Raw genomic sequence first — 22,740 nt, 5'->3', positions numbered from 1 at the left:
ACAGTTTTGGTTTCCAGCTTGTGTTTAAAAAATAAAATTATTTTAGGTGATATGAGACTTTTTTTGAGAAAAGAATGTACACAAGGATTTGTTGAGGTACTTTTCTGTCCAACGGGCAGCGATCAAAGCAAGAAGATAAGCGGGGATCACACGCTCTACTCCAAAGGCAGTTATTAGACACCATCAACATTTCAGGCCTTCAGGCCTGATGACAGCATCTAATAAATTTGGTCTGGGGTGGAGACTGTAGGTCCTGTTCATCTCATTGCTCTGAGGTGACCACGACAACAGCTCACAATTTGTATTCAAAGGTTTAGTGATGAACAAATACAATATTGAAATCACTTGATTGAACTCTCTTGGTTGAGGTGGCTCTTCGCCATGTGGAGTGGGTGCCAGGACCTCCCAAGCAGAGTGACCCGCTGGATTTAAAGAGCTCTGATGGAGGTCGCATGATAATGAACAGTAAACATGGAAAAGACTGATAAATGTTCCATACTGTATTTATTCCTTAGGGGCTTTGGAGTTTGGGATCATCTCCTCTTTTTAACAACCATTTCTAAGCATCATACTACTTCTTTCCATATATCAAGCAAGTCACAGGTATCAACAGAATTTGTTTTTGGATATTTAATTAGCCTGATTCAAAATATTATGCTTAGAAGCAAAAGTGGCACATTCAATGACAAAATCAAAACTTTGTATGTTTGTCCAAAAGGAGGGTGATGATGGCTCAATACAGAGAAACATACATACAAATACAGTGAAAAAAATACAGTAGTAAGTAAAAGGACGGTCAAGCCTGTTTCACTTGGCTGTGCACCTAGAAGAGTTAATTGCCTGACCTTATAACATTGTCAGGTACTTCTAGTTAAGAAGGAAGATCTCCCTTGCCCTTACAATTGAAAGGGCTGTCCATCCATCCATTTTCTAACTGCATTATCCAACAGGGGAGAGGGAGTCTATTCCGGCAAGCAAGAGGAGTCACAGATAAGACACACGGAGACAAGCGTACACCAGGGCTCATTTTCCCAGAAGCCGTACCCACATGTATTTGGACTGTGTAAGGAATCAAAACGCATGGACCAAATACTGGGAGACAACTGTACAAATGCGGCAGTGGGAGGAGGTGCGTTGAGCATGGGGATGAGCCCCTTTTGATGGGGCGGGGGCACCGGTGTGAGGTTAGTGAGAACCGAAAGAAAACAAAACAAAACAAAAAGAAAAATAGAAAATACGCCGTTAAGTACAGAAAGAGCAGCGTCCAGGCTGGACTTACCCTATCTAACGGGGGACTGCCTGGAAAAAGAACCAGACTGGGCTTGCCCTATTTAGCAGGGTCCGGCCTGGGAGAGCAGGAAGGGAAAGCAAGGCCAAAAAAATAAAATGTAAACATGGAAAAAAGGTAACTCTGCCCTGATATAGACACAGGATGGGAAAAATGGCCTCATGCTTGGGTACAATCCCCTCCAGGACTGCTGGTGTACTGATCCTGCCCTTCCGGGGGTAGCCCTGCTGGTCCCCTCATATGAAATATCACACCATACAAAATCCACACGGATAGCAACCTTGGTACAGAAATGAAACTTAGGCCCCAGCACTGCAAGGTAGCAATGCTAACCATTGAGCTTTAAATAACTAAAATACAAATTTTAGGATCTCTTTGTCTCGCAACCTGTCAGAAGATAATGGAGATGCAAAGTGGAGCTGAAGCTGAGTTTATGGCCATTGTAAAACTGATAAAGAAGACTTCTCTTTCCAATGCTGAATCGAAAACAGACTTGTGGAGAGACATGTGAGATGGGTACAAAGACTGTTTTGAAATCAGAAAAAGTTATTCTGATGGACCAGCTTGAACAAACCCCAACAAACAACAAAGAGAAAAAGTTATAATCAAATTAAGAAGTAATGCCAGAACGGCAGAGCTAAAATTTAAAACATTAATTAAAAATGTGCTTGATATATGTACCCCAACAAAAAGACCAAAAGTTTTCTTTTTCAAAAGACCAGGTATTTTGTAAAGCACTAAATCGCATCTATTGTACCACTCTTCTTTATAGGCTAATGCACTGTTATACAACATAGCAGCTTAGTTTTAGCTACATCTGAACCTGGTTCTTAAAGTTATACTTACCCTTTCACACTATAATTTCACACATAACTGCAAGATTGGGTTAATTTTGAAATGGAACATCATGTACTGTATATACAGTTGTTGTGATTTTTCTAATGTTAATAACTTCATAGAGGAATTTTACAGGTTATTGCTGCTAGTTTTGTTACAATTTTTCTTTCAAAAAGGGGAAGGGTGAAAAGTATTATAAAAAAAAAAGCCTAGCTTGTGAATGATCAAGAAAACAGAACATTCAAGTCTGGTTTAGCAAATGACAGATGAAACACTAATGCGCTGAACCTTCTGGAAGCTGTTCTGACAGCATCCCTCCACAAGGGGGAAGAGTGCCGTCAAAAACTGCTGCCAGGCAATTCAGCACATTACAACAGCTCTCACTTGAGCACTAACAGCTTTGCAGTCCCACAGTTCTGAGAGTGGTGAGGCTTAATGGTTTTAATCCCATACAAAATCTGGAATTAAAGGGCCTCCAATCCCTCTATGACAAAACAGCACTCATCTTCTGCTCTCCTGCTGCTTGGACTACAGAGCCATTTGTAAGACCTTACATTAAGGACTAGCAGACTGTCAACTGCAACTACTGGTTAAACTCTGCTACAAAATGTTCTTCTGGGTCTTCTAAGCACGTACTAGTTAGTCTTCCTTATAACAGACTCTGATATCATAGAATCAAGACAAACCAAAGTTTGGTCAAAGTTAAATTTGTACAGAAAAAAATCTATCCGGACTGTTTTTTGGAAATATTTGTCTATGACTACAGTATTACCACATCCACTCAGTATGGAACAGTTTTCTCCTTTTAAATTCTATATTGTACTGTATATGGGGACTATATAAATATTAAATTATATAAGATTTACAAATAGTACTGTAAAATTCTTTGTCCTAAACACAAAATTAATTTGCTGTACACGCATACAATACGACATCACAAAATCCGCTATCTTTACAAGTTGATTGTCAGCTGGACATTTTCACATTATTACAGTACAGTATTACATAATGAAATGCAAGGTCTTAGCATACAATCTGTTACAAAAGTGAATAAAAACGGTCTTACCATACAAGTTACAAAAGTGAATAAAAATGCCATCTGAAAATCTTAGTGGTTTTCACATGACAAAGTCTAATTACTTTATATAGTACTGAGGTGAACAATAAGGTAAAAAACAAAACACAGGTTTTTGTGCATGTAATGTGCAGTGTAAGCATAGTGCGAGATACACTGAACAACCGCTCAGTTGCCTTTAAATTATTGAATGTGCTGCATTTGACATTAACAGTCACATACGATTTTCAAGCCATAGGCTAGACATCTCTTGGACACTGCAGACTTGTGCATTTATTGGACATCCTTTCCCTTTTAGTTCATTATATTGAGCATTTCCTCATTTCCTGTATATACTGTATATATCATATCCATACAGTAAAGGGAAAACAATAAAGGCCTTTTTTCTGCACTTTATTCCTCAGATAAGAAGCAACTTAGTTCTGCTTTTTGAATGGGTATTGTTGAGCGTCTTTGCAATCAAAAGATGAACAAAGTAAGGTGAGTGGTTTCTGGATGGGGAACAGTAAGAAAACTGCTGCTTACTCTTTGAAGGTGGTGGGGGTGGCTGGGTTGAAATTTGCAGAGTCATTAAAGTTACTTAAATCTTTTTTCAATGTTCTGAAAATAAATTCCAGTTCTATTCTACTTATTTTTCCATTGACATCATGTTTTTGTTAAACAAATTTGACTGTTGAAGATGTCTACAAGAATAAAGTATTTCTCAAGGTTGCAGTAGTGCAGCTGAGCACAACAGGCCCGTTAAAGAGAAAAACAACGTTTCCTCACAATGCCCCTGGCCCCGTTTCATAACTAATCCTTTCCTAATGAATTTAAAGGGACTTTTAATCTTTCACCACTAAGCACTCCTAAGAAAAGAGCTTTGTTTAGGCGACTGAGCCTAGTAGAAATGAAAATGTAATCTAGTATAGGCCAAATGTTCCTACGCATTGGACACAACTACCTCACTGAAACAACTGATTATGAGACCATCTTGTTTTGTGTATGAAAATATTTCAGAAGACTATGTCGCTGACCTCCCCTTCTTTACTTGTGGCCATCTCAAAACTAGCAACAAGCACATTAAGGAGTGCGAATACGCAATGTTCATGATGTCCAGCAGGCTGTGTGTATAAATAAGGCAGTCTGTTCTTGGCAAGAACTAAACAAAAGCTGAGGCCTGAGCTGTCTGAACCCCAAGACCTCAATGCTAACTGCGGTGCCATTTGGCTGGTGTTTGAGCGATAATATTGTGGCACACTGCTTTCCAGTATTCTGTATGTCGCAATTCTAAGGGGATTATATATTGAAATACCATTTAGGGATTAGGGAAATAAGGATTTGAGCAATGCAGCCTCAGTATCATTAACACTTTCATTACTTACAAGCAGAAGGTCAATTTTATTTTTTAAATTTGTTTGATTTTCATCTGTTAGTGCAATTATTTGCTCTACATTTTTGTGGGAAATGAAAATCTTTAAAGACAGGTCTTTTGAAAAGGTCTTTTGTTGGATTTGATATGTACAGGTTCTTGCAAATCAATATCAAAACATCTTAAAACTGCTGCAAATTAATTTGTCTTCACTGCAGTATGTAAAAATGCATTTTGCTACTTCATTAAACCATGATACTGCCATACTTCAAAAATACTTAAGGTTACTGGTATTGCACAATTGTTTAACATGACTAGAAGATTGTTTACCAACTTAATTCAAACCTGAACATTAACTTCAAACCTGCATAGACCAGCAGACCTGAAAATAAAGCACAACGTTTCTCTGCAGACAAGTAGAAAGGTGAATTTTTAACTACTATGACACACGAATAACTTTCTTGGTTACTGGCAGATCTGTTAGGAAGAACTGCTCTCCAGAGTGGTCTAAAATAGACAATGATAAACCCCAGCTTCAGCCACTGTTGTATATTTTGAATGGTGACGGCTGTCATGTTATTTGCATTTCTGTTGCCGTATCTGAGACTGGGAAAGTACCACTGTTCACCTGGTATACAAACAGTGCCTTTCAGTAGTGTAGAGGTACACAAAACAGAATAAAATCGTAAGGGCCAAATCTATCCTGACTCTGGTATGTGCTTGTTCATCATTCAGACAGATGTTTCTGTATCTAATCTTATCTAGAGAAAATTCACTCACAGACTCCCACTTCCCCACTGCTGGCAACTGGCAGGATTCCTTTTGACAGGTGCCAGCCCCACATTCACCCTGGGTTACCTGCTGTTAATTCCTAGGGATCATCCAGGCTTTACTGCTCCACAAACTGGGAACTGCTAGCCTCTTGCTTCAGTTACTAGCAAGTATGGTAGGTGGGAGCACAACAGAAACACACTCAGATGTGCACTGGAATTGATATAATATTAGGGTCAGTCTTATGAAACAGATGTCGTATCTAACCTCTTATTTATCATTTGTACAACATGTATAGTTGGGTAATTGCAATGTAATCATATAAGAGTATGTTTGCAACTCTAAGTAGTCACGTAAGTTTTACAGGACACTAACTCCTACGTTTATGCAAAACCATAATTCAAGTCACCAAGACAGATAGGAATTTCAGTTGGGGAACCAAAGAGCATAATTGTTCTGCTAACTTAGTGTGAAAAAGCAATATAGCTAGGCTTCCTTGTGTTAAAGATAAATTAGAATGAAACTTACATAATGAGACACCACAATGAGGTGTCATTTTAAATCCATTAATCCGGTATTTCAAAGTTGAAGCACTGATTGGCTAGGGGTTGGGGTAACAGTTACCAAGGCAAACAAAAATCTGGGTAAAATTTTGAACTTCATGATAGAAGAGGTACTGGTGCTCAGGAATCAGTCTAGAGAAGAGCAACCAGATGACTTCCAGGTCTTTAAGGAATGTCCTACACTGACAGGCTGAAAGAACCAAACCTTTTTAGTCTTTAACAAAGAAGACTACAAGTATCCTGATACAAGTATTCAAAATAGGATTCAAAAAGTATCCTCAAAAACACTGACAAAGTCAGTAGAGTGCATTTCTCCAGAATGAGGAGCGAAACATAAACCAGAGGGCACAAGTGGAAACTACTGTATGTGGAAATGTATTTAAAACCAAATATAGGAGGGACTTCTTTACCCAGAAAGGTTTTGAGATCATGGAACAAGCAAACCAGCCGTGTTGTTAAAGTCAATAACCCGGATTTCTTTCAAGAAGTGGGTTAGACCTAACAGCATCGTCTTATTTAAAAATCTTCTTATGTAGTTAGCGTATGAAATTCAGAAAAAATAATCAGGCTTTAAATTCCAATAACTTCCACTGGACCTAGGTTAGCCATTAAAAATGGTCACTTTAGTTTGGGGTTTTCTGGTACAAAAAAGAATATAAAAATACAGCACTGAAAGCAGCAAATATGCTACAGTCTATACTAGTGAGGAAACTGCTGCAGAATGGTTGCCACGCACCACCCAGTGCACTTCAGCGGTACATGAAGAGGGTCTCCTCCAGTATGCAAAGTGCTGCCTGGTTGAGTGAACACTGTCTAATCCAGATAAGACACACCCCAGAAAAGATTAAGAAGGTATGGAAGTGCGAGTTATTTGATTTAACCCTCTTATAGCTCCGTGATTAGCATTGCTGCCTCATAGCACTGGGGCCCTAGGCTCAATTTCTGCTCTGCTACCTGCCCTCCTGTGTTCGTGTGAGTTTGCTCTGGGTGTTCCAGTTTGTTCCCATAGTCCAAAAACAAACTAGTTGGTTAATTGACACCTGAGAAAATTGCCCTGGTGTGTTTGTACTGTATCCGTGTGTGCCCTGCGATGGACTGGGTTCAGTCGGGGTAAATCATCTTCCATTTATTTTCTCACATGCACAATTACTGTATGTTTCAATCAAGAATGGGTCTCCAATGTGGATATAATAACCGTAACAGAATCCTTAAATACTGTTTATAGTAGTATTGCGTTATGTGTTCAGACTAACAACATGAGAACATCCAACAGCTTTCATCTGTGGAAGCTTCAAGGCAATGCAAATGGACTCCATATCTCGGAATGTGGACACAAGAACTCCCCAATGGCTTAAGAGCTGATGTAGTGGAACTCAAGGCCTGTTGCACTGCAATGGAATTTCTAATCTGCTGATAGAGTGCAAAAGAAACACAGAGACTTGGTCTTCTTCCTACCCCCCACATTTACTGTGCATGTTTCTCAGTCATGGCAAATGGCAAATAGGCATGAAGATTTATATACATCACTGTACATTCTTTTGGGCTTTTTGTGTTTTTAATCATTCTAGATACGGCAGTAAATTCCTCTTGCTTTCAGCTCTGATGTGAGGCCACAAAAGGACAAGTATACATATTATACTGCAGATACTGCACACTGTTTTTTGCCATTTGTTTTTACTTTTCAGCATAGAATTAGTCTATTACAATAAATGTGATGCCAGTACCACTCGGATTCTAGCTAGCAGTCTCAGATCCACACTAAGTAAACTAAAATCTTACAGAGAATGCCACCCTGTCCACCATGTGACAACAGAAGATACCTTTCGAAGCCAGTCTGGAATTTCAGGGGAGAAGCGGTTATCAGGAAACTTGTGAGTGTCAGCCATGATGAACTGGTCATGAACTCTGGCATATAAGGAAAAAAAGTCTGTTGTTTGTGGAACCCCACCCCTGTTTTGAACAGTGTTGTTGCCCTCTGGGACCTCAGCAGCTTGTGTAATGTCCTCTTTCACAGGATGCCATCCCTGTCTTTGTTCCTCAACAGAACAAAGATTCAGCCTCAACTGGAACCTTCACACAGCACTAACAATAGGACATCTCTTTATAGATTAATGATAATTAACGGACAGAAAAAGAATCACTCGGCCTATTTATTCTGTGGATTAAACATTTTGAACAGAAGCTTTGTTCAAAATGTCCAGCAATATGGTTACCCTCCTGGGGACTGTGCCTGACATATACACAGCGCAATACTTCTTGCCTAGTTCAGCTATTTGCTGTGACACTACATTTGAGAAGATGCCCGCTAAACGGTTGAATCTCAACTGCTAGAACATCATTGTGCACATTGCTTCTTCCTTCATAATACTGAAATGCTATGCCTAGCATGAATACAAACTATGCTACTGTACATAGACTCGTAAGGTTATAAGAATACTGTTTTTCTCTAATAAAGCAATGCAACAAAATATTTGTAAAAGGAAAACAAAAAATATTTTATTCTGCCAAGTTTTTTTAATTAAATTGTCATGTGAAAGGATCGATGGTAATTTTGCAACTTACTTGCAACCCCAGCTCGTTAAATCTACCGGGAAATAAACCACATAGTACAGTCAAGCGAATCTGAAGTGCTGTAGGCAGGTAATGGGCCTTGTTCATTATGTACCGTATGATATTTCCACCAGGACTTCCCACAGTTTGTAGGATTGTTTCATAAATTCAATGTGAAAAATCAAACAAGCTCTTACCTTATCTTCAACATCTCCATTGGCAACAGGCTCTGGCAAAGCTCCTGAAAGCAGACAGAATTTGGAGGTTAACACAACATATCACAGACACTACTGAAGAGACACAGCACAGATGACAAAAGATGGCAGTGGTTTAAAGTACACTAAACTAGAATAACTGAACAGCTATTCTGGTGAGAAAAACATGGGGTATATAGATTAGCTAGACTAGAAGACTGGAGGTTGTTAAATGCAGACTCCCTTTCAACAGCTCAGTTTTGCTCAATTTATTTAATACAAGAGTCTGTACAGACACATGACAGAAAAACAGACACTTAATAGTACTTCACATCAGATTCAGTACAATCCACTTTACTGTACATCTATAGGCACTAATGTGAAAAATCAGCTATGTTTTGTTTTTTATGTAGCATGGGAAGATTTTCTTACAGGAAGTCGTGAATTATTTGAAACAGTTACCATTCTAAAGCAATGAAGTACTTTAAAGTTCATGGCTCCATATCAACAATTGATTCTAAACTCTTAACACGGAACTACTTGGGAATATTTGTAGAAAAGGTTAGTGTCTTCCCTTAGAATCCCTTTGTGTTAAGGAAAAAGAGTGTAAGTAGCACATTCTTGTGCTCTGTGAGTAAAGGTTTAAATCAGTCTTTTAAAGAGTGACTTGACTCCGATTTATTACTTTCTCACAAGAGCTGTGCTGGAGAATATAAAGAACTTATGTGCCATTTCTCAGGTGTCTCACATTTTACCTAATCCCTGAGGTATTTCCAGATCCCACTATTTTGTAACTATGTTTTTTATAAAAACAAATATAAATATGATTTATTATTAGGCCACATGTGTTAAGGAAGAAAAAAAAAGTCACATACACAGGTATGAAGGCAAGCAGTCTTCCACAGTCCTATTCGTTAATGGCAGACACAGAAAAACATATCTTGCATGAACTAAAGTGTGGTTGAATGACATGCAAAGGTAAATCAAAGGAGAGGGAGTTTTATGGGTAAAAACCTCACGAGTCTGAAAGTCAACTTTTTTGCCACTGGGCACTAAAGGAGTACAGACGCAAAACACACAGGACCGCATCATCCTAGAAAACGGTAAAGAATTGCCCAAAGATCTGAGCTAAAAGATTATTGGCCTTAACAACTCCAGTGACAGTTTTAAAGAAATCATCATAACTTCCCATTTGGATTTCAGCATCCATCATCAAGAACTTCAAGACAAATGGGAACACTGCTGTTCCACCAGGAAGAGGACAACGTTTTAACCAAATGTGAGGTAGGTCATGGCTTCGGTTTGGGAGGCTAGTTCACACTGGGAATACTGGCAACAACTGGGAATACTGCCATTCGAGGTTGACCTCATTAAGACTCTCATGGGGCAGAGCTCCATGACAGCATAAAACAAAAAGAGATGAATTTGCTACCGACTGACTCCTAAAGTCAAATGGTACCAAGTGTCTGGATCAAATACAAATGGATTTTTTTTTAATGAACCATAAAACTGGTTCATCCTGTCATGAAGTTCAAGCTTTGTTACAAATCAGCTGGTAACTGGTGTTTACATATTCATCTTTTAGCTATATTTCATAGTTTTAGCTACAGTATAGTTCACAGACCATTAGAAGATCCTGTATCCTTAGTTTTCAGCATTTGTTTTTAAAACTGTCAGACACCTTTAAATACATTTGTTTCATTGTGCTTTGCAAAACATGTTTCAATTTCTAATATGCTGCTTACTCTCTGCACTTTACAGGATCCTCACAAATGAAACTAGCAGCATTTAAATGCTTCAGTCAACCTACTAGACTCGTATCTGTTGCTAAAACTTCAGACAGAAATCTGGAAACCTCCAAAACTATATACAGTATGGGGAAAAAAAGCCTCTTTCCATACATGGATTGTCTGCTGATAGATTTACCTCTTAATATAGGGCTAAGTAAACTCAGAAGAAAAGAGGGCTTTGAGCTCGTAAAACCACTGACATTCCTCTACAAACCCTATTCCAATCTGTAGGATCAATAATAGGTAAGCGAAGTGTCTATGACTGGGAATGAAAGTTCCTTGAAAGGGCTGCTGTATTTTAGATACCCAACCTGCAGGACCTTAACAGCCAGACTTGGAAATATGGAAAGCAAAATAGGATCACAGGGCTGAAGCACTTAGTCCTACCTTCCATGCTTTTTTACCCCAGCCTCCCCAATCTTCCCAATCTGTTCCGGAGTAAACCTTGAATTCTTCAGTAAGATCAGTATCTCCCAATCTCAGTCTCCAGTGCCGACTCTTATTAGCTTCGTCAATGGAGAAAAGGGGCTCTTTAAGTCAAAGCACAGCTGGAAGCACAGGGTCCTTATTGCAAAGTGTCTTGGTAACCAAATACAAGTGCTGCTCTCATGTTGTGTGCGAGGGACTGAATATAAAGCCAAGGCACTTTAAAAGCAGTTACCTGGAGACAAGGCGAAAGGAATTCCTCTCATATTAAGTCTTTGATATTCAGCCAAAACCTTCCACAATCTTAAGATTTAGCATGGACATTTGAAAGAAAAATGTAACCTGAGAGTGGTAATAGAAAACAGGAAGACAACTCATGTGATTGTGACTTAACACTCAAACAAAATTCAAGAGCTTGCATCCATTTACCTGTAGGCTTTCTTTCTTTCTGAGTTTTGTCTCTTTTTTTCCTCAAATCTAAAAGTTTGGACTTGCTGACCTGTGAAATCAAATCGCTATTAACCAAAAAGATTTTCTCTTTTAAAGGATTACTTTTACATTATCACATGCAAGCAATTTAAAATAGTAAGGCCACAACCAAAATGGAAGTCTGGTGTCAATCACAGTGAAATATAAGGGACAATATTGTGAAGTTAATCACCCAATCTCAATTTGGAGAAGGCTAAAATTGATACTCCTTAAAGATAATGATGTGAAACCAATGGACAGAACCACATAGCAATAGTGTGTGTAATACTCCAGGGTGATGATACTCCAGGGTGTTAAGAGTACAATGTGTGCCTGTATACAAGTCTATAAACCCCGTCTTGTGCATCTTATGGTACTAATATGTGCTTACATTCTGGCAGGAAGTAATTAATAGACAATCCTTCTTTAAAGACTGCAACATTCCATTCTCTCCCTTTTTTTGTTTGCTTGACTTTCCCATTCAAAAAAAAATCTCACAGCCTTAACTATCGCAAAGAAAACAGTTTTATTAAACTGGAAAGCTAGAGACAGTGTTCCACAATGGCTAAATATTTTGATACATTACATTTCACTTTAAAATAGCATAATCACTGTAAATAATTTAATGGGACTTGGATAACACTGATTAGTTGAATGAATCTGCAGATGATTTAATTTCACATATTGTAAATACATAATGATATTTTTGGAGCACAATTTGTACAAATAAGTACTCATGATTGCATTATATAATTGAATTTATCGAGCATTTAAGAAAATAAATGATGACAATGTCATCCCAGACGCTAAAATGTAATTTCTAACATATCTTTTGTTCTGAACCAGTTTTAGTTGGCATAAATGAGTTACGCAGAAGTTGTTTTTCTCAATAAGTATTTTGGTTTTCTGAATATTCAGAAAAAATACGGTTAAAAATCTGAATATGTACACATTTTTCTGCTTGTGCAGAGTGCTGTTTTGCCAAACCACAACCACCAATTTTAACTTCCATTAAGGCTGCACAGCCCTGCATGTTGCAAAGAGTGGTAGAATTAATTTGCTCTTTTCATATGTACATTCATAAAGCAGCATTAAACTTGGTCTCACAAATTATGAACCTCGGCAGAAGCTGACAGAAGCTCTAAAACATTGCTTAAATATATGTTTTTTTTTTACTTTTGACATCAACTGAGTGGCACCATGGCCACACTCTGCACTCCAGGTCTGGGTTCAATCCAAGACCTGGGACTCTTGTCTGTGTGGATGTCATTATTTCTTCCCAAGTTTTTGCAAGACATGCTGGCTAAGTTTGACCAACTATTCTAAATTGTTCCTTTCTCTACAGATAGCACCCCAGGTCCAGAATTGAACCCAGGGTCCCAACACTGCAAGGCAGCAATGCTAACCCCTATGCTATTAAAGGGTTAAATTAAATGACTCTCTCCTCACTACCTTCTTTAAATTTTCTGGGGTAGAGGTGTCTAATCTGGATTAGACAGCATGTTAACTTAACCAAGCATCGTAGCCATAAATCCCCCGGGGAGAGGATAATTAAGTGGAATGGATATTTCTATCACTTTCATGCCCAGTAGAACTTCACTAACAGACTCAAAATGCACAGAGCAGTATTCTAGATAGAACAGTGCTATCCTCATCCTTAAGTATACAGGTCATATGAGATACCTTTCCACTACAGCACAAATCTTATTTAATTGTTTTTCATGTGTATCATTGTGTGATGGAACAAAAAAGCAAAACCCCTACAACTAAAATCACCTGTTTTCCTTTTGTAACAGCAACTATGAAATTATTCATTTTAAATACCCTTTGGCAATGCCACATTGAAAAACATTTAATTTATGAAAGAGCCCTTTTATTTCCACAATCAGCTTGTGTGCTGCTGAGCACACATGCTGTATGAAACAATACCTGAACACACCAACTCTCTGCATTTGCTAATTGTAAAGCAAGGTCTTTCCTACAGAAGTTTGAATGCTGTATGAGAGCAACCTGGCTTTGCTTGAATGAACACTGTGATGTGCGTCTATACACATCAGTCATTTTTTGGGCAAAAGTCAGTCTTGCCTAGAGGTGAAAGTGCACTTTCACAGTCTGCACTATGACAACAGATGATAAATATTGCTTATCTGAAAGTTAAATGAAACAGAGAAACTGTAAATAGATCACCACAGGAGCAGCTACGTACTCAGACAGAAATAAGAGATTTGTGACAACCAGATAAACTGCAAGGGATGAGCACACCACCATTTGTCTTAAAGGAGGCTGTGTGCTAAGATCTTTAGACTCTCCTGTAGGAATTTTGTCAATGCTATATCCTAGACTTACAAAATTGCAGATAAGTTAACACCTAAAATACAATCTCAAACACAAAAATCCATGAGACAGAAATTATGTTCCTAATTGTTATTGTTGATTAATTGGTATTGCTTTGAAATCGCTAATTAATGCCAATACAGGTCTTTGAATCTATATTTTTCACACCCTCAACTGGGTCAAGGAGAAGACAAACAAGTGCAGAAGGACTACTGCCTTACAAGTACACAGTGGTATATGCAAGTGTATCACTACCATCAGTTTGTAAAAGATCCTGACTCAGTATCTGAATTTGGGGCCCTAGAGCAGGGGGTTCTCAACCAGGGGACCCCCAACAACAAATGGGAAACCTTTCAACCCCCCACACCTAGCAATATGTAAATCAATACTGACACAGCTCTGATATCGCATGATGTCTTGCTCTGTTGATGTCCATTTCCACATGAAATACTATAATTAAAGGAAGCTTTTTTATATTAATCATACATTATTTTTATTGTGAGTTTTGGGTTTATAAAAAGGCTGACCACCCCTGGGCTAGAGGGCTTTATTCTCAAGTGAAACTGTGTGTGGAAGCATAGATCTAACTGCAAATGAAAGAACGAGAACTCTACAAGGGCTGGGAAATAGAACTAGGAAAGCGCATCTCTAAAACTGTTGGGTTAAAATAATAGTCAACTGGTACCCTGCTGGATTTCAAGAAACCTTTGCGGTGTCACGTTACGCACTGAATGTTTTCATTGTTGAGGTACCTTAGGGAGCCTTTAGAAAGTGGTGCATGTGTCGAAAGCTGTTACTGTCCAGGAGAGCTGATCTCCATAGCTATTAAAATGAAAAAAAAGTCTTTCCTGTTGCACAATATTAGCAGATAGCCAAGACTGATGGCACTGAAAATGTTTACTTTAGCAGCCTTAAATAAGAGTATTGTCTTTACATAAACATTAAATATATATACACTAACAAATGCTTTCACCTTTTCTACAACAGGTTAAACCTTCAGTCAATTTATTTACATTTACAATCGAAACTTTAAGTACATGAGCAAACCTGCCAGTACCATTACTGTAATATCAGCTAGAAAGGTTCATTTACCCATACTCAATGTGTACACTTTAAATGTGCAGTTATTAATATCTGGCTCAAACACTGCACACAAACCCTTTTTATATCTCAAAGTTAGAAAAACCAAAAACACACAAGTTTGCTTTAAACAACTGCGTGATTCATAAGATGGAAAACAACGATCTGGATTCTCTTTTGTCATCTCTCTATGACTTTTTTTTTCCCCCCAATACCAACTAAATAAACAGATGCTTAACATTTAGCCTTTAAAAATTAAGTGGAGTGCAGTATGCAAACATATATTAAAGATATTCACATATAGTATATAGATGTATATAAAAAAGAACAATATTTTATTTAGGCAAGTGTTGTTAATGTTTGTGATTGAGTAAGAACTCAAATGAGATACCCATCAGTGTATTTTCTTCCTTCTGAATTTACTGTTTTATCTGCAGTCCTCCGAGAAGCGTAAGAGACACAAAGCATGATTATTTTTCAATCATCAATTGCAAGAATGAGAAACGAATAAGGCACACTTAACAGCAAAACTTGTTTTCCCTTTCAAAATATGTCACTGTTCAGAACCTTGAGCAGTAGAGATTCCACACCCCTGCGTTTCTATGGGCACAGGCCTTGCAAATCCCTTTAAGCTAAGATTACCGACTTTGAACCCAAGTCAGGAGCCAGCTACCTGCAGACGTTTAATTTTTAACTTGGATACTCTGTCCCAAGCCGAGACAGGCTCCCTGTGTACAGAGCCGCCTGCTGAGAATACACCCAGAGCAGTAGCTGCGGCAGAGGTGGCATTATGTGGGGGTGTGAGAGGCAACAGCCAAAAGAATGGTGCCCGTGTTAGAATGTCTTGACCCTGCCGAGAGAGAAAGCAACCGCAGATTCCAGAGAACAGCCTCGCCTGTGAGAAGATCCGGGTTACTGTGAACTGCAAATAGGATTTGACAACGATATACAGTATGGTCTATAACTTACAGCAGAATACTCTGGTCCATTCTTTTAAAATTCTGCACATGCTTCTACAGTACCATCACGCATGTCACAGGACTTCTAGTGAATTATTTTTTTCTTACTTCTTGCAAATGGGCAATTCACTAAGGATTTACATATTTTATTCAAATATTTGTGTGCTTTATTTGCTACTTAAAGACTTGAAAAATGAACACGTAGACAATTGCACTCCATAAGGAAGGTGCTCCTCTGTTTCTATCAATCTCCAGCGAGACAAACCCTCCTTCCGGTTCTATTAATTTGAGCAATGGTTTACTACCAGGATGAAACACCAGTGCTGTTAAAATTACACACTAAAGTTATACCTTGATATGATATAGCTTCAGGCTCAAATATGAGTAGACAACTTAGTACAGTACGCTTAGCTATTTGCGGGTGCAGAGTCTGACACAGACGTTCACACAGAAGACCAGCCTTTGATGTTTCTACACTGTGGTAAAGCTGGATGCGAGGTTAGATTCAGTGTTCGCTGCAAATGAGTCCATTGTTCTACCTGTAAGGTGGGCCTCTGTGGGGATGGTCTTGCACTTCTTGAAGAACGTGTCCGTGTCGGGGTCGACCACCAGGAGAGTCGTCTCTTCGCCGCCAGCTTTGATGGCCGCTACCACCTCTGCATGCTGCTTCCCCTCCATGGACAATCCATTCACCTGCACACATACGCACAAAGAGAGGTCTCAAGGCCTGTCGCTCGGGTCCAGCCACTCAACACAGGTCCGAAGGAATCGGACAGAGCAGCGCTTTCCTGCCCTGTTCCTCCTGATCCCTAGTTTTCACTCCAGCAAGACCAGGCAACTACATGGAACCCTTAAGTTAGCCCATCATTTCTTTGATGGTCTGAATTGTTTGCAGCTCAAAAACTACGGATGAAGCAAGATTTTATGAGAGGATAGGGTCTTATTTGCAAGAACATTTTTCATGAACATTTAAAATGTACAGGAAAGGGAGTTATTTTTTTATATTTTTTAGATCTATAAAACCTAAAATCATTCACCTCCACAAGAACAGGAACCTAAGCAAATAGGATTAGTTTTTTTTTAGATGACGGAAAACACGAGACCTTGCTTTTTCAGTTTTAGCACTGGTACACATGATCCCTATTTCTTGGGAGGAAGAACATTTTCCCCAAATGAATTCAATCACATATGATTTGAGGGAAATCCAGTCTATGCCTCACCTCATGCAACAGATTTATTTGATGTGTTAGGAAGGAAGAATTTTCGCATCTTCACTGGCCAGGAGCAGTCAAGGTCTCACTGGTACGGTCACAGTCACAACTGAAAGCACATTAGGGGCACCCAAATACAGCCTATCACAGGACACTGACAGAACTGTGCAAGCAGGTAGCAGGTACTGTACACCTTGAGTGCTTCTGTGACAGAGAGAATGAGAAGCAATCCAATCTGGATTCACCAATACAGTCATATCTATTTCTGTTCATTTTTATACTGCCTCTCCCAGATATCTGGTGGTTATTCCAGTGTATTTTGATATATACTTAGAAAACAAGTCACTAGGGTTTAGGTCTGGAGGATATGATGGTCAAGCTGTGATAATTAAAACTGAAAAAAAAAATCAAGCATATTGACAGGAGTAGAGGAAACACTTCCAAGGAAATTCTGATTGAGTGGTACACCACCCCAGATGTTTTAGAATAGCCTCATTAAGTCTTATTACAGCAAAAGGATCAGTATATTCTAGAAGACTCAGAACACAAATCTACAGGTTTGTAGGAGATCACAACAAACTCAGCAGGTTTTAAAATCACAGTGAAGGCAAGTGTTGTTTGCAATGTTCATGAGTGGAATTTCTAAAAGCTTCCCACATTATTCAGTTCCTTTTCCTGAGCTTCAACGTAGGAAACCTGGCAACACATTCCCTCAATACTGATGAAATTAAGATATATAAAAATAAACTACTTTCTCTGTTATATGGGCTCTGAAATTCACAGAAAGCTCAGCATTATTAAATGGGATTCAAATCTGACACAATGCTCCACATGTAAGGAATGGAAACAACCATCTAAATGCATAGCTGTATGAGCCATTTCATATTTTCCAAGTTGCAAGTTTGTATTTATATTAAGTCAGCAATAAGTGCTTAAGCTTTACATTTGCTGTGGAGTCTTGGGTAAATTGCCATAGACATGGAGTTGAATGTGAAAAATGATCAGGCGTGCAGTTTGGAATTTCACTTTCACCCATGGATGGATGAATGATTTCCACAGAAGGCCAACACTCTAAGCCAGAGACTCAAACCCCTACGCAGAGCTAAAGTGTACGTGGTATCACAGGTCAGCAAAACCTCCCGGGAGCCGAAGAATTCTGTTCCCATTCTCCGATAGTGGAGTTCCTGCAGGAGGAAGAAGCTGTGAGGGCTTTAGAACTCCTATCAGGGAACAACATTCTCAGAACAACATTACAACGGCAGCTGTACACACTCTTGACTTCTTGCTTCTCAGCCATCTGTGTCTCTCTTATCCAGATAGGAATCAAATATTGGCTCACTCAGGAGCTACAAAGGATCTGCTCTGAGCGGGAGAGGCAATGCCTGAACAGAGAGCAAACTCGGGCAAACAAGAAGTCAGCCTGAGCAAATAAAAGCCGGCCATTGGCAAGGAGCATGAGCTGATAGGAGTAAAAATACTCCCTTCACCATGCTGTCCACAATCTTTCATTCTTTGAAACATTTAGGCTTTGAAGTGAGAGAATGTGGTCTTCGCAACAATATTACATGAGGACTGCTATGTAGTATATTGAACCAGCACAACAAATACATTAAAAGGGCTTAGCATTGAATATGTGATTGAAGCAACAGTCCATCACGGGGCAAACAGAAGCAAACACACATGCTCTCATCAGCACCAATTTTCCCAGAAGTGAACACGACGATAACATATAAACTCCCATGTGGCAGCATGCTAACCACTACACCACCATGACCTCTATATAATCTGTAATTCCACAGTGACCTCACCTTTCCAGACATATAAATGCATTAGTACTTCCGCTCATCCATGTTTCTAGCGGTGAAGACAACCAGAACCAAATGTCTATAAAATACATGACTGGCAGGACTGCATATAAAGTACTGATGTTTCTTTTCCCCTAGTATTTAAAGTGAATTGCATGTGACACTATAATCAGTAATGGCATCCATCCATTTTCTAACAGCTTCATCCAACACAGAGCTGCAGGGGAGCCAGAGCCTATTCCAACAAGCAGTGGGCACAAGGCGGAATCGCCCAATACTGTCAAACCTACCCACCACACCCCACACCTGCACTGCTGGTCTTATAGATGTGTTCCAACACATATCCCTGTCTTCATGGAGCAGGCCTCAAACAGACCTTAGTTTAGCCCTGTGGAAGTGCAATGCCAGCTCAGAAAGGGGTATTCTTGTAGAAATAACAGGTAGGCTCCGGGCAAAAAGGAAATGGTCAAAAACTACAAACTGCCCTGCTATTTGCTGTCAATATTTAAAAAGGTAACCTTGTCCGTCTTCTGAAACTGCAGGCAAAGCCTGAGCCACTCAGCCAGGACCTCACAGCTGTGTATCAGGAAACACACAGAGATATAGTGACAATCTAAAATTTGTGTCCGTCAGCCAAATTCTGTGTATGAAACTTCGTGGGTTTTTAAAAAAAAATCCTACATAAGGAAACAGTTGACCTCTAATGCCATGTGTTTGTTTAAAAAAAGAAATCTCTGGGTAGAGTCCTGTTTGTTCTGCTTATTATATTTACAGTATGTTTGTTTTCCAGGAATATATCGCAGCTGGATATACTGTACAGTGTACACAAGTAATGCAGATGCCAGTAAACAGGATTACAGTACATGGGCCTGCTATTCTCTCATCTGCAACTCAATTACTGTACATAAGCCTACTTTTTATATCAAACCTTTCTGAGTTTATGCACAAAATGCATGGCGAATTACAGTACATGAACCATTGGCTTTATCACTCTCAGCAGTGTTGTGTAACCTCAAAGCACGCACAGTACCAAACTCTGATACGTGTAACATCAGTCCTTTCAAATTCCTATTGAAAGGCCAACAAAATCGTCAAACACAAAGTGCCAACATCAGAAAATGAACAAACACAAAACAAACAAGAAACAAAACAAAAAAAGCAGGCAAATCCTTAAACCCTACAGTGAAACCTAAACTTGAGAGCAGAAATGTGAGAAGAAAAAATTGAATTTGTAACAAACATGAACTGGAGTAGACTATGAGGTAAACACAAATTAATGGTTATCATCATCTCATTAAATCTTTCACCTGCACTTTAATCATGACACAAAAACACACACATTGCTCAGCTGGTGCCTGTTGTGGACGCTTGGTAACTGAGAAGGATACTGCTTCACCACTTGAAAAGGAGGCAGTGCATAAAAGTGCCAAATTAATGCTACCAGCCTTTGGGCCAGCAGGCTGTGAAACTGCTCTAAAGCACATGCCCACTCTCTGAGCCACACAATACACTGCACTGCTAACAGCTCAGGAGTAGATGTACTTACTGTACAATAAAACCTGCAGTAATCAGTATTTGTTCATTCTCAGCCCAGCCTTTTTGTCAAACACAAGATGATCTGGAAAGTTCTTTCCACCGTGACCCTTCCAGGTCTAAAGAAATGGGCAGTCTGCTCACAAGGAAAGGAACCCAGGATGTGCCATGCAGAGAAGCTACTTGCTCATACAGTAGCTCTCATTTTACATAAATGTAAGAAATGTCTTGGACCTGTACCAAAAGAAATGAAGGTGGTCTAAGGTCAACGGCATGCCACGTCATTGTTCTCTTCTTAAGGGATCATTCTTAGACACCAACCAATTATTTTATAACATAGCTTTGGTTTTGTAACCCCACAAACAAGCATGCTTTATAAAGATGAATAAATAGAACTAATCCTGGTCACTCCAAGGATCAGCATTTCCCAGAATTGGCAGTTAATTTTGTTATCTTGTATGATTTTGTAAAAAAAAAAAAATACTTAAGGAATATGCAGAACATTTCCTAAACAACGCAGAAATGACAATGTAAAAAATCATTTCCGCATAAACATAGCAACACTAAAGAACACGGTCAGTGGGGGAAAAAAGCTCACGTAATAAATGACAGACTGAAAAGCTATAGTCTTATAAATGAGTTATGATTGAGTCCGTCACCTAGGTAACTTAAAACTTAAGTCACTGCGCGCTGTAAAGGGTCAAGGTTAACAAAAAAGAAAATGTATAACTATCAGTTGCAAAATACCAAAACAAAAAGAAACACATCAGTCAGCAACCTGACAACGCATTTGGATATTAAAATTGTAAAATGCTCTAGTAAGAACTAATTTATAGTAGGTCCCTGTGTATGATTTTGGTTACCATGTTATGGAAAAGAAAAATGCTGTTCTGTAATCAGTCACGTGAACAGCAAAAAGATTGCTCCGGGACATAAAAGAAGCTCCTATTCTTCCAGGCTTAAGAAACTGAATTTTCTTAATCTTCAAGAAAGAAAAGTACTGAGCACCTGATTCAAGCATCCAACATATTCAAGGGCACCCAATGATTTTTTCAGAATCAACATTGAAATACAAACCAGAAAACATGGGGAAACTACAGAGAAGTGAATTTAAAGCACAGAGCAGGAGGCACATTCTCCACAGTGGATTGAAAGATTCACTCCCCAGGAAACAAGAATGACTTCCTCAGATTAATTAGCCCCTAACAACTAAATGAGAAAGAAGGAATAAACATCTTCTTCTTACAACCTTTCTTGTGTTCTTATGACATGACTGGAAATTCCTATGAGACACCTGACTTAGTATCTTTCAGTTGTGGTTTAGAAATATATCCTGTGAGTGAACAAAAATGGGTCAAATATCTTTCATACCCACTTTCATTTCTTAACTGCTCCCAGTCCTGTTACATCTATTCTTCCGGTTGCCTTTTCTTCTGATTTGTTTTCTTCTGCCGTGCTAACAAAATGTCTCCAAATGAAATAAAAGCTTTTTAAAAGACTAACCACGGAGGAGTTTTATCAGATAAACAATTCAGCACTGTAAAACGTCTACAAATTCTGTAGGTACAACTTGATTTAATTAAATGTCTGTATTATTTAAAGAAATGTACAATTACACACAGGCCAGTGTTTTGGCATATAGCAGCAACTCATCTACTAGTTTAACTTTTGAAGGGTTACAAAAATTCACATATTAGAGCCATTTTTTGTACCATACTGCTGTAATGGAAACAATAAACTTAACGTTTGTATTCATACGTGTACCCAGAATTGTGAATAATTAGGATGTGGACTCTTGAAAGTCAGGTGTGTATAATAAATACATCAGCAGCTACTTAAAGGGGACCATCTGCAAATGCTATTTTTCAGCACTGAAGGGTACATTTCAAATCACAATAAAAGTAAAATGTACACAGTAACTTGTAAAACCACCAATTCACTTTACAAAATAGATTAAATATCCAGGTATGGGCATATTCTGCAATTCAAAATGAGGCTTATGTAAATAAGCGGGCTTGTGAAAACATCTCTTTAATCCAAAAGAAATATTGCTGTCGACTTTGAGACACTTTTGCTGATAAATGGAACTTGTTACGTCTGCATGCAGATCAGCTTGGAAACTTTATGCTGTGAAATATCTGCTGCATAAATTGTACTGATAAGCTTGTACAGCACATTACATCAGTCATTATGGTAAACAAAGGGACTTAAAGTACTTTCACCAAGTTCTCCATTTTGTGCTTAATTCTAAATTTGTAAGTTTTTTCTATATGTCCCTGCCCTGCACTCCATTGCAACTCCTGTAAAATGCTGAAGCCTTTGACGGATTGGAAGATGCCCTTTGCCAGTAGCATTAGCTCAGCTTCAGGTCACTTTTATGTCGTCGTGCCTGACAGTATTTGCATTAACTTATTAGAAAGATTCCGCCAGATTCCCAATAACCTCAAATCCACCCTTAAGACTTATGAAGTAGAATGCACAAGTTAACAAGAGTGAATTACAAAT

General features: G+C 38.7%; 1 protein-coding gene across 1 annotated transcript in view; it reads right to left on the bottom strand.

Annotated features, from left to right (window-relative positions):
* nherf1b (NHERF family PDZ scaffold protein 1b) overlaps positions 1-22,740 on the bottom strand; it is a 67,540-nt gene that overhangs the window by 3,191 nt on the left and 41,609 nt on the right. The window contains exons 3-4 of the mRNA XM_088599432.1: positions 16,226-16,379; positions 8,633-8,676 (exon numbers count right to left, since the gene is read on the bottom strand). Coding sequence (XP_088455558.1) covers positions 8,633-8,676; positions 16,226-16,379 — 198 coding nt within the window. The remainder of the gene's footprint in view (positions 1-8,632; positions 8,677-16,225; positions 16,380-22,740) is intronic.

This window comes from Lepisosteus platostomus, chromosome 11 (assembly GCF_059453375.1).
Source record: "Lepisosteus platostomus isolate fLepPlt1 chromosome 11, fLepPlt1.hap1, whole genome shotgun sequence".
NCBI lineage: Eukaryota > Metazoa > Chordata > Actinopteri > Semionotiformes > Lepisosteidae > Lepisosteus > Lepisosteus platostomus.
Note: the sequence above shows the minus strand (reverse complement) of the source record. Positions and strands in the feature narration are given on the sequence as shown.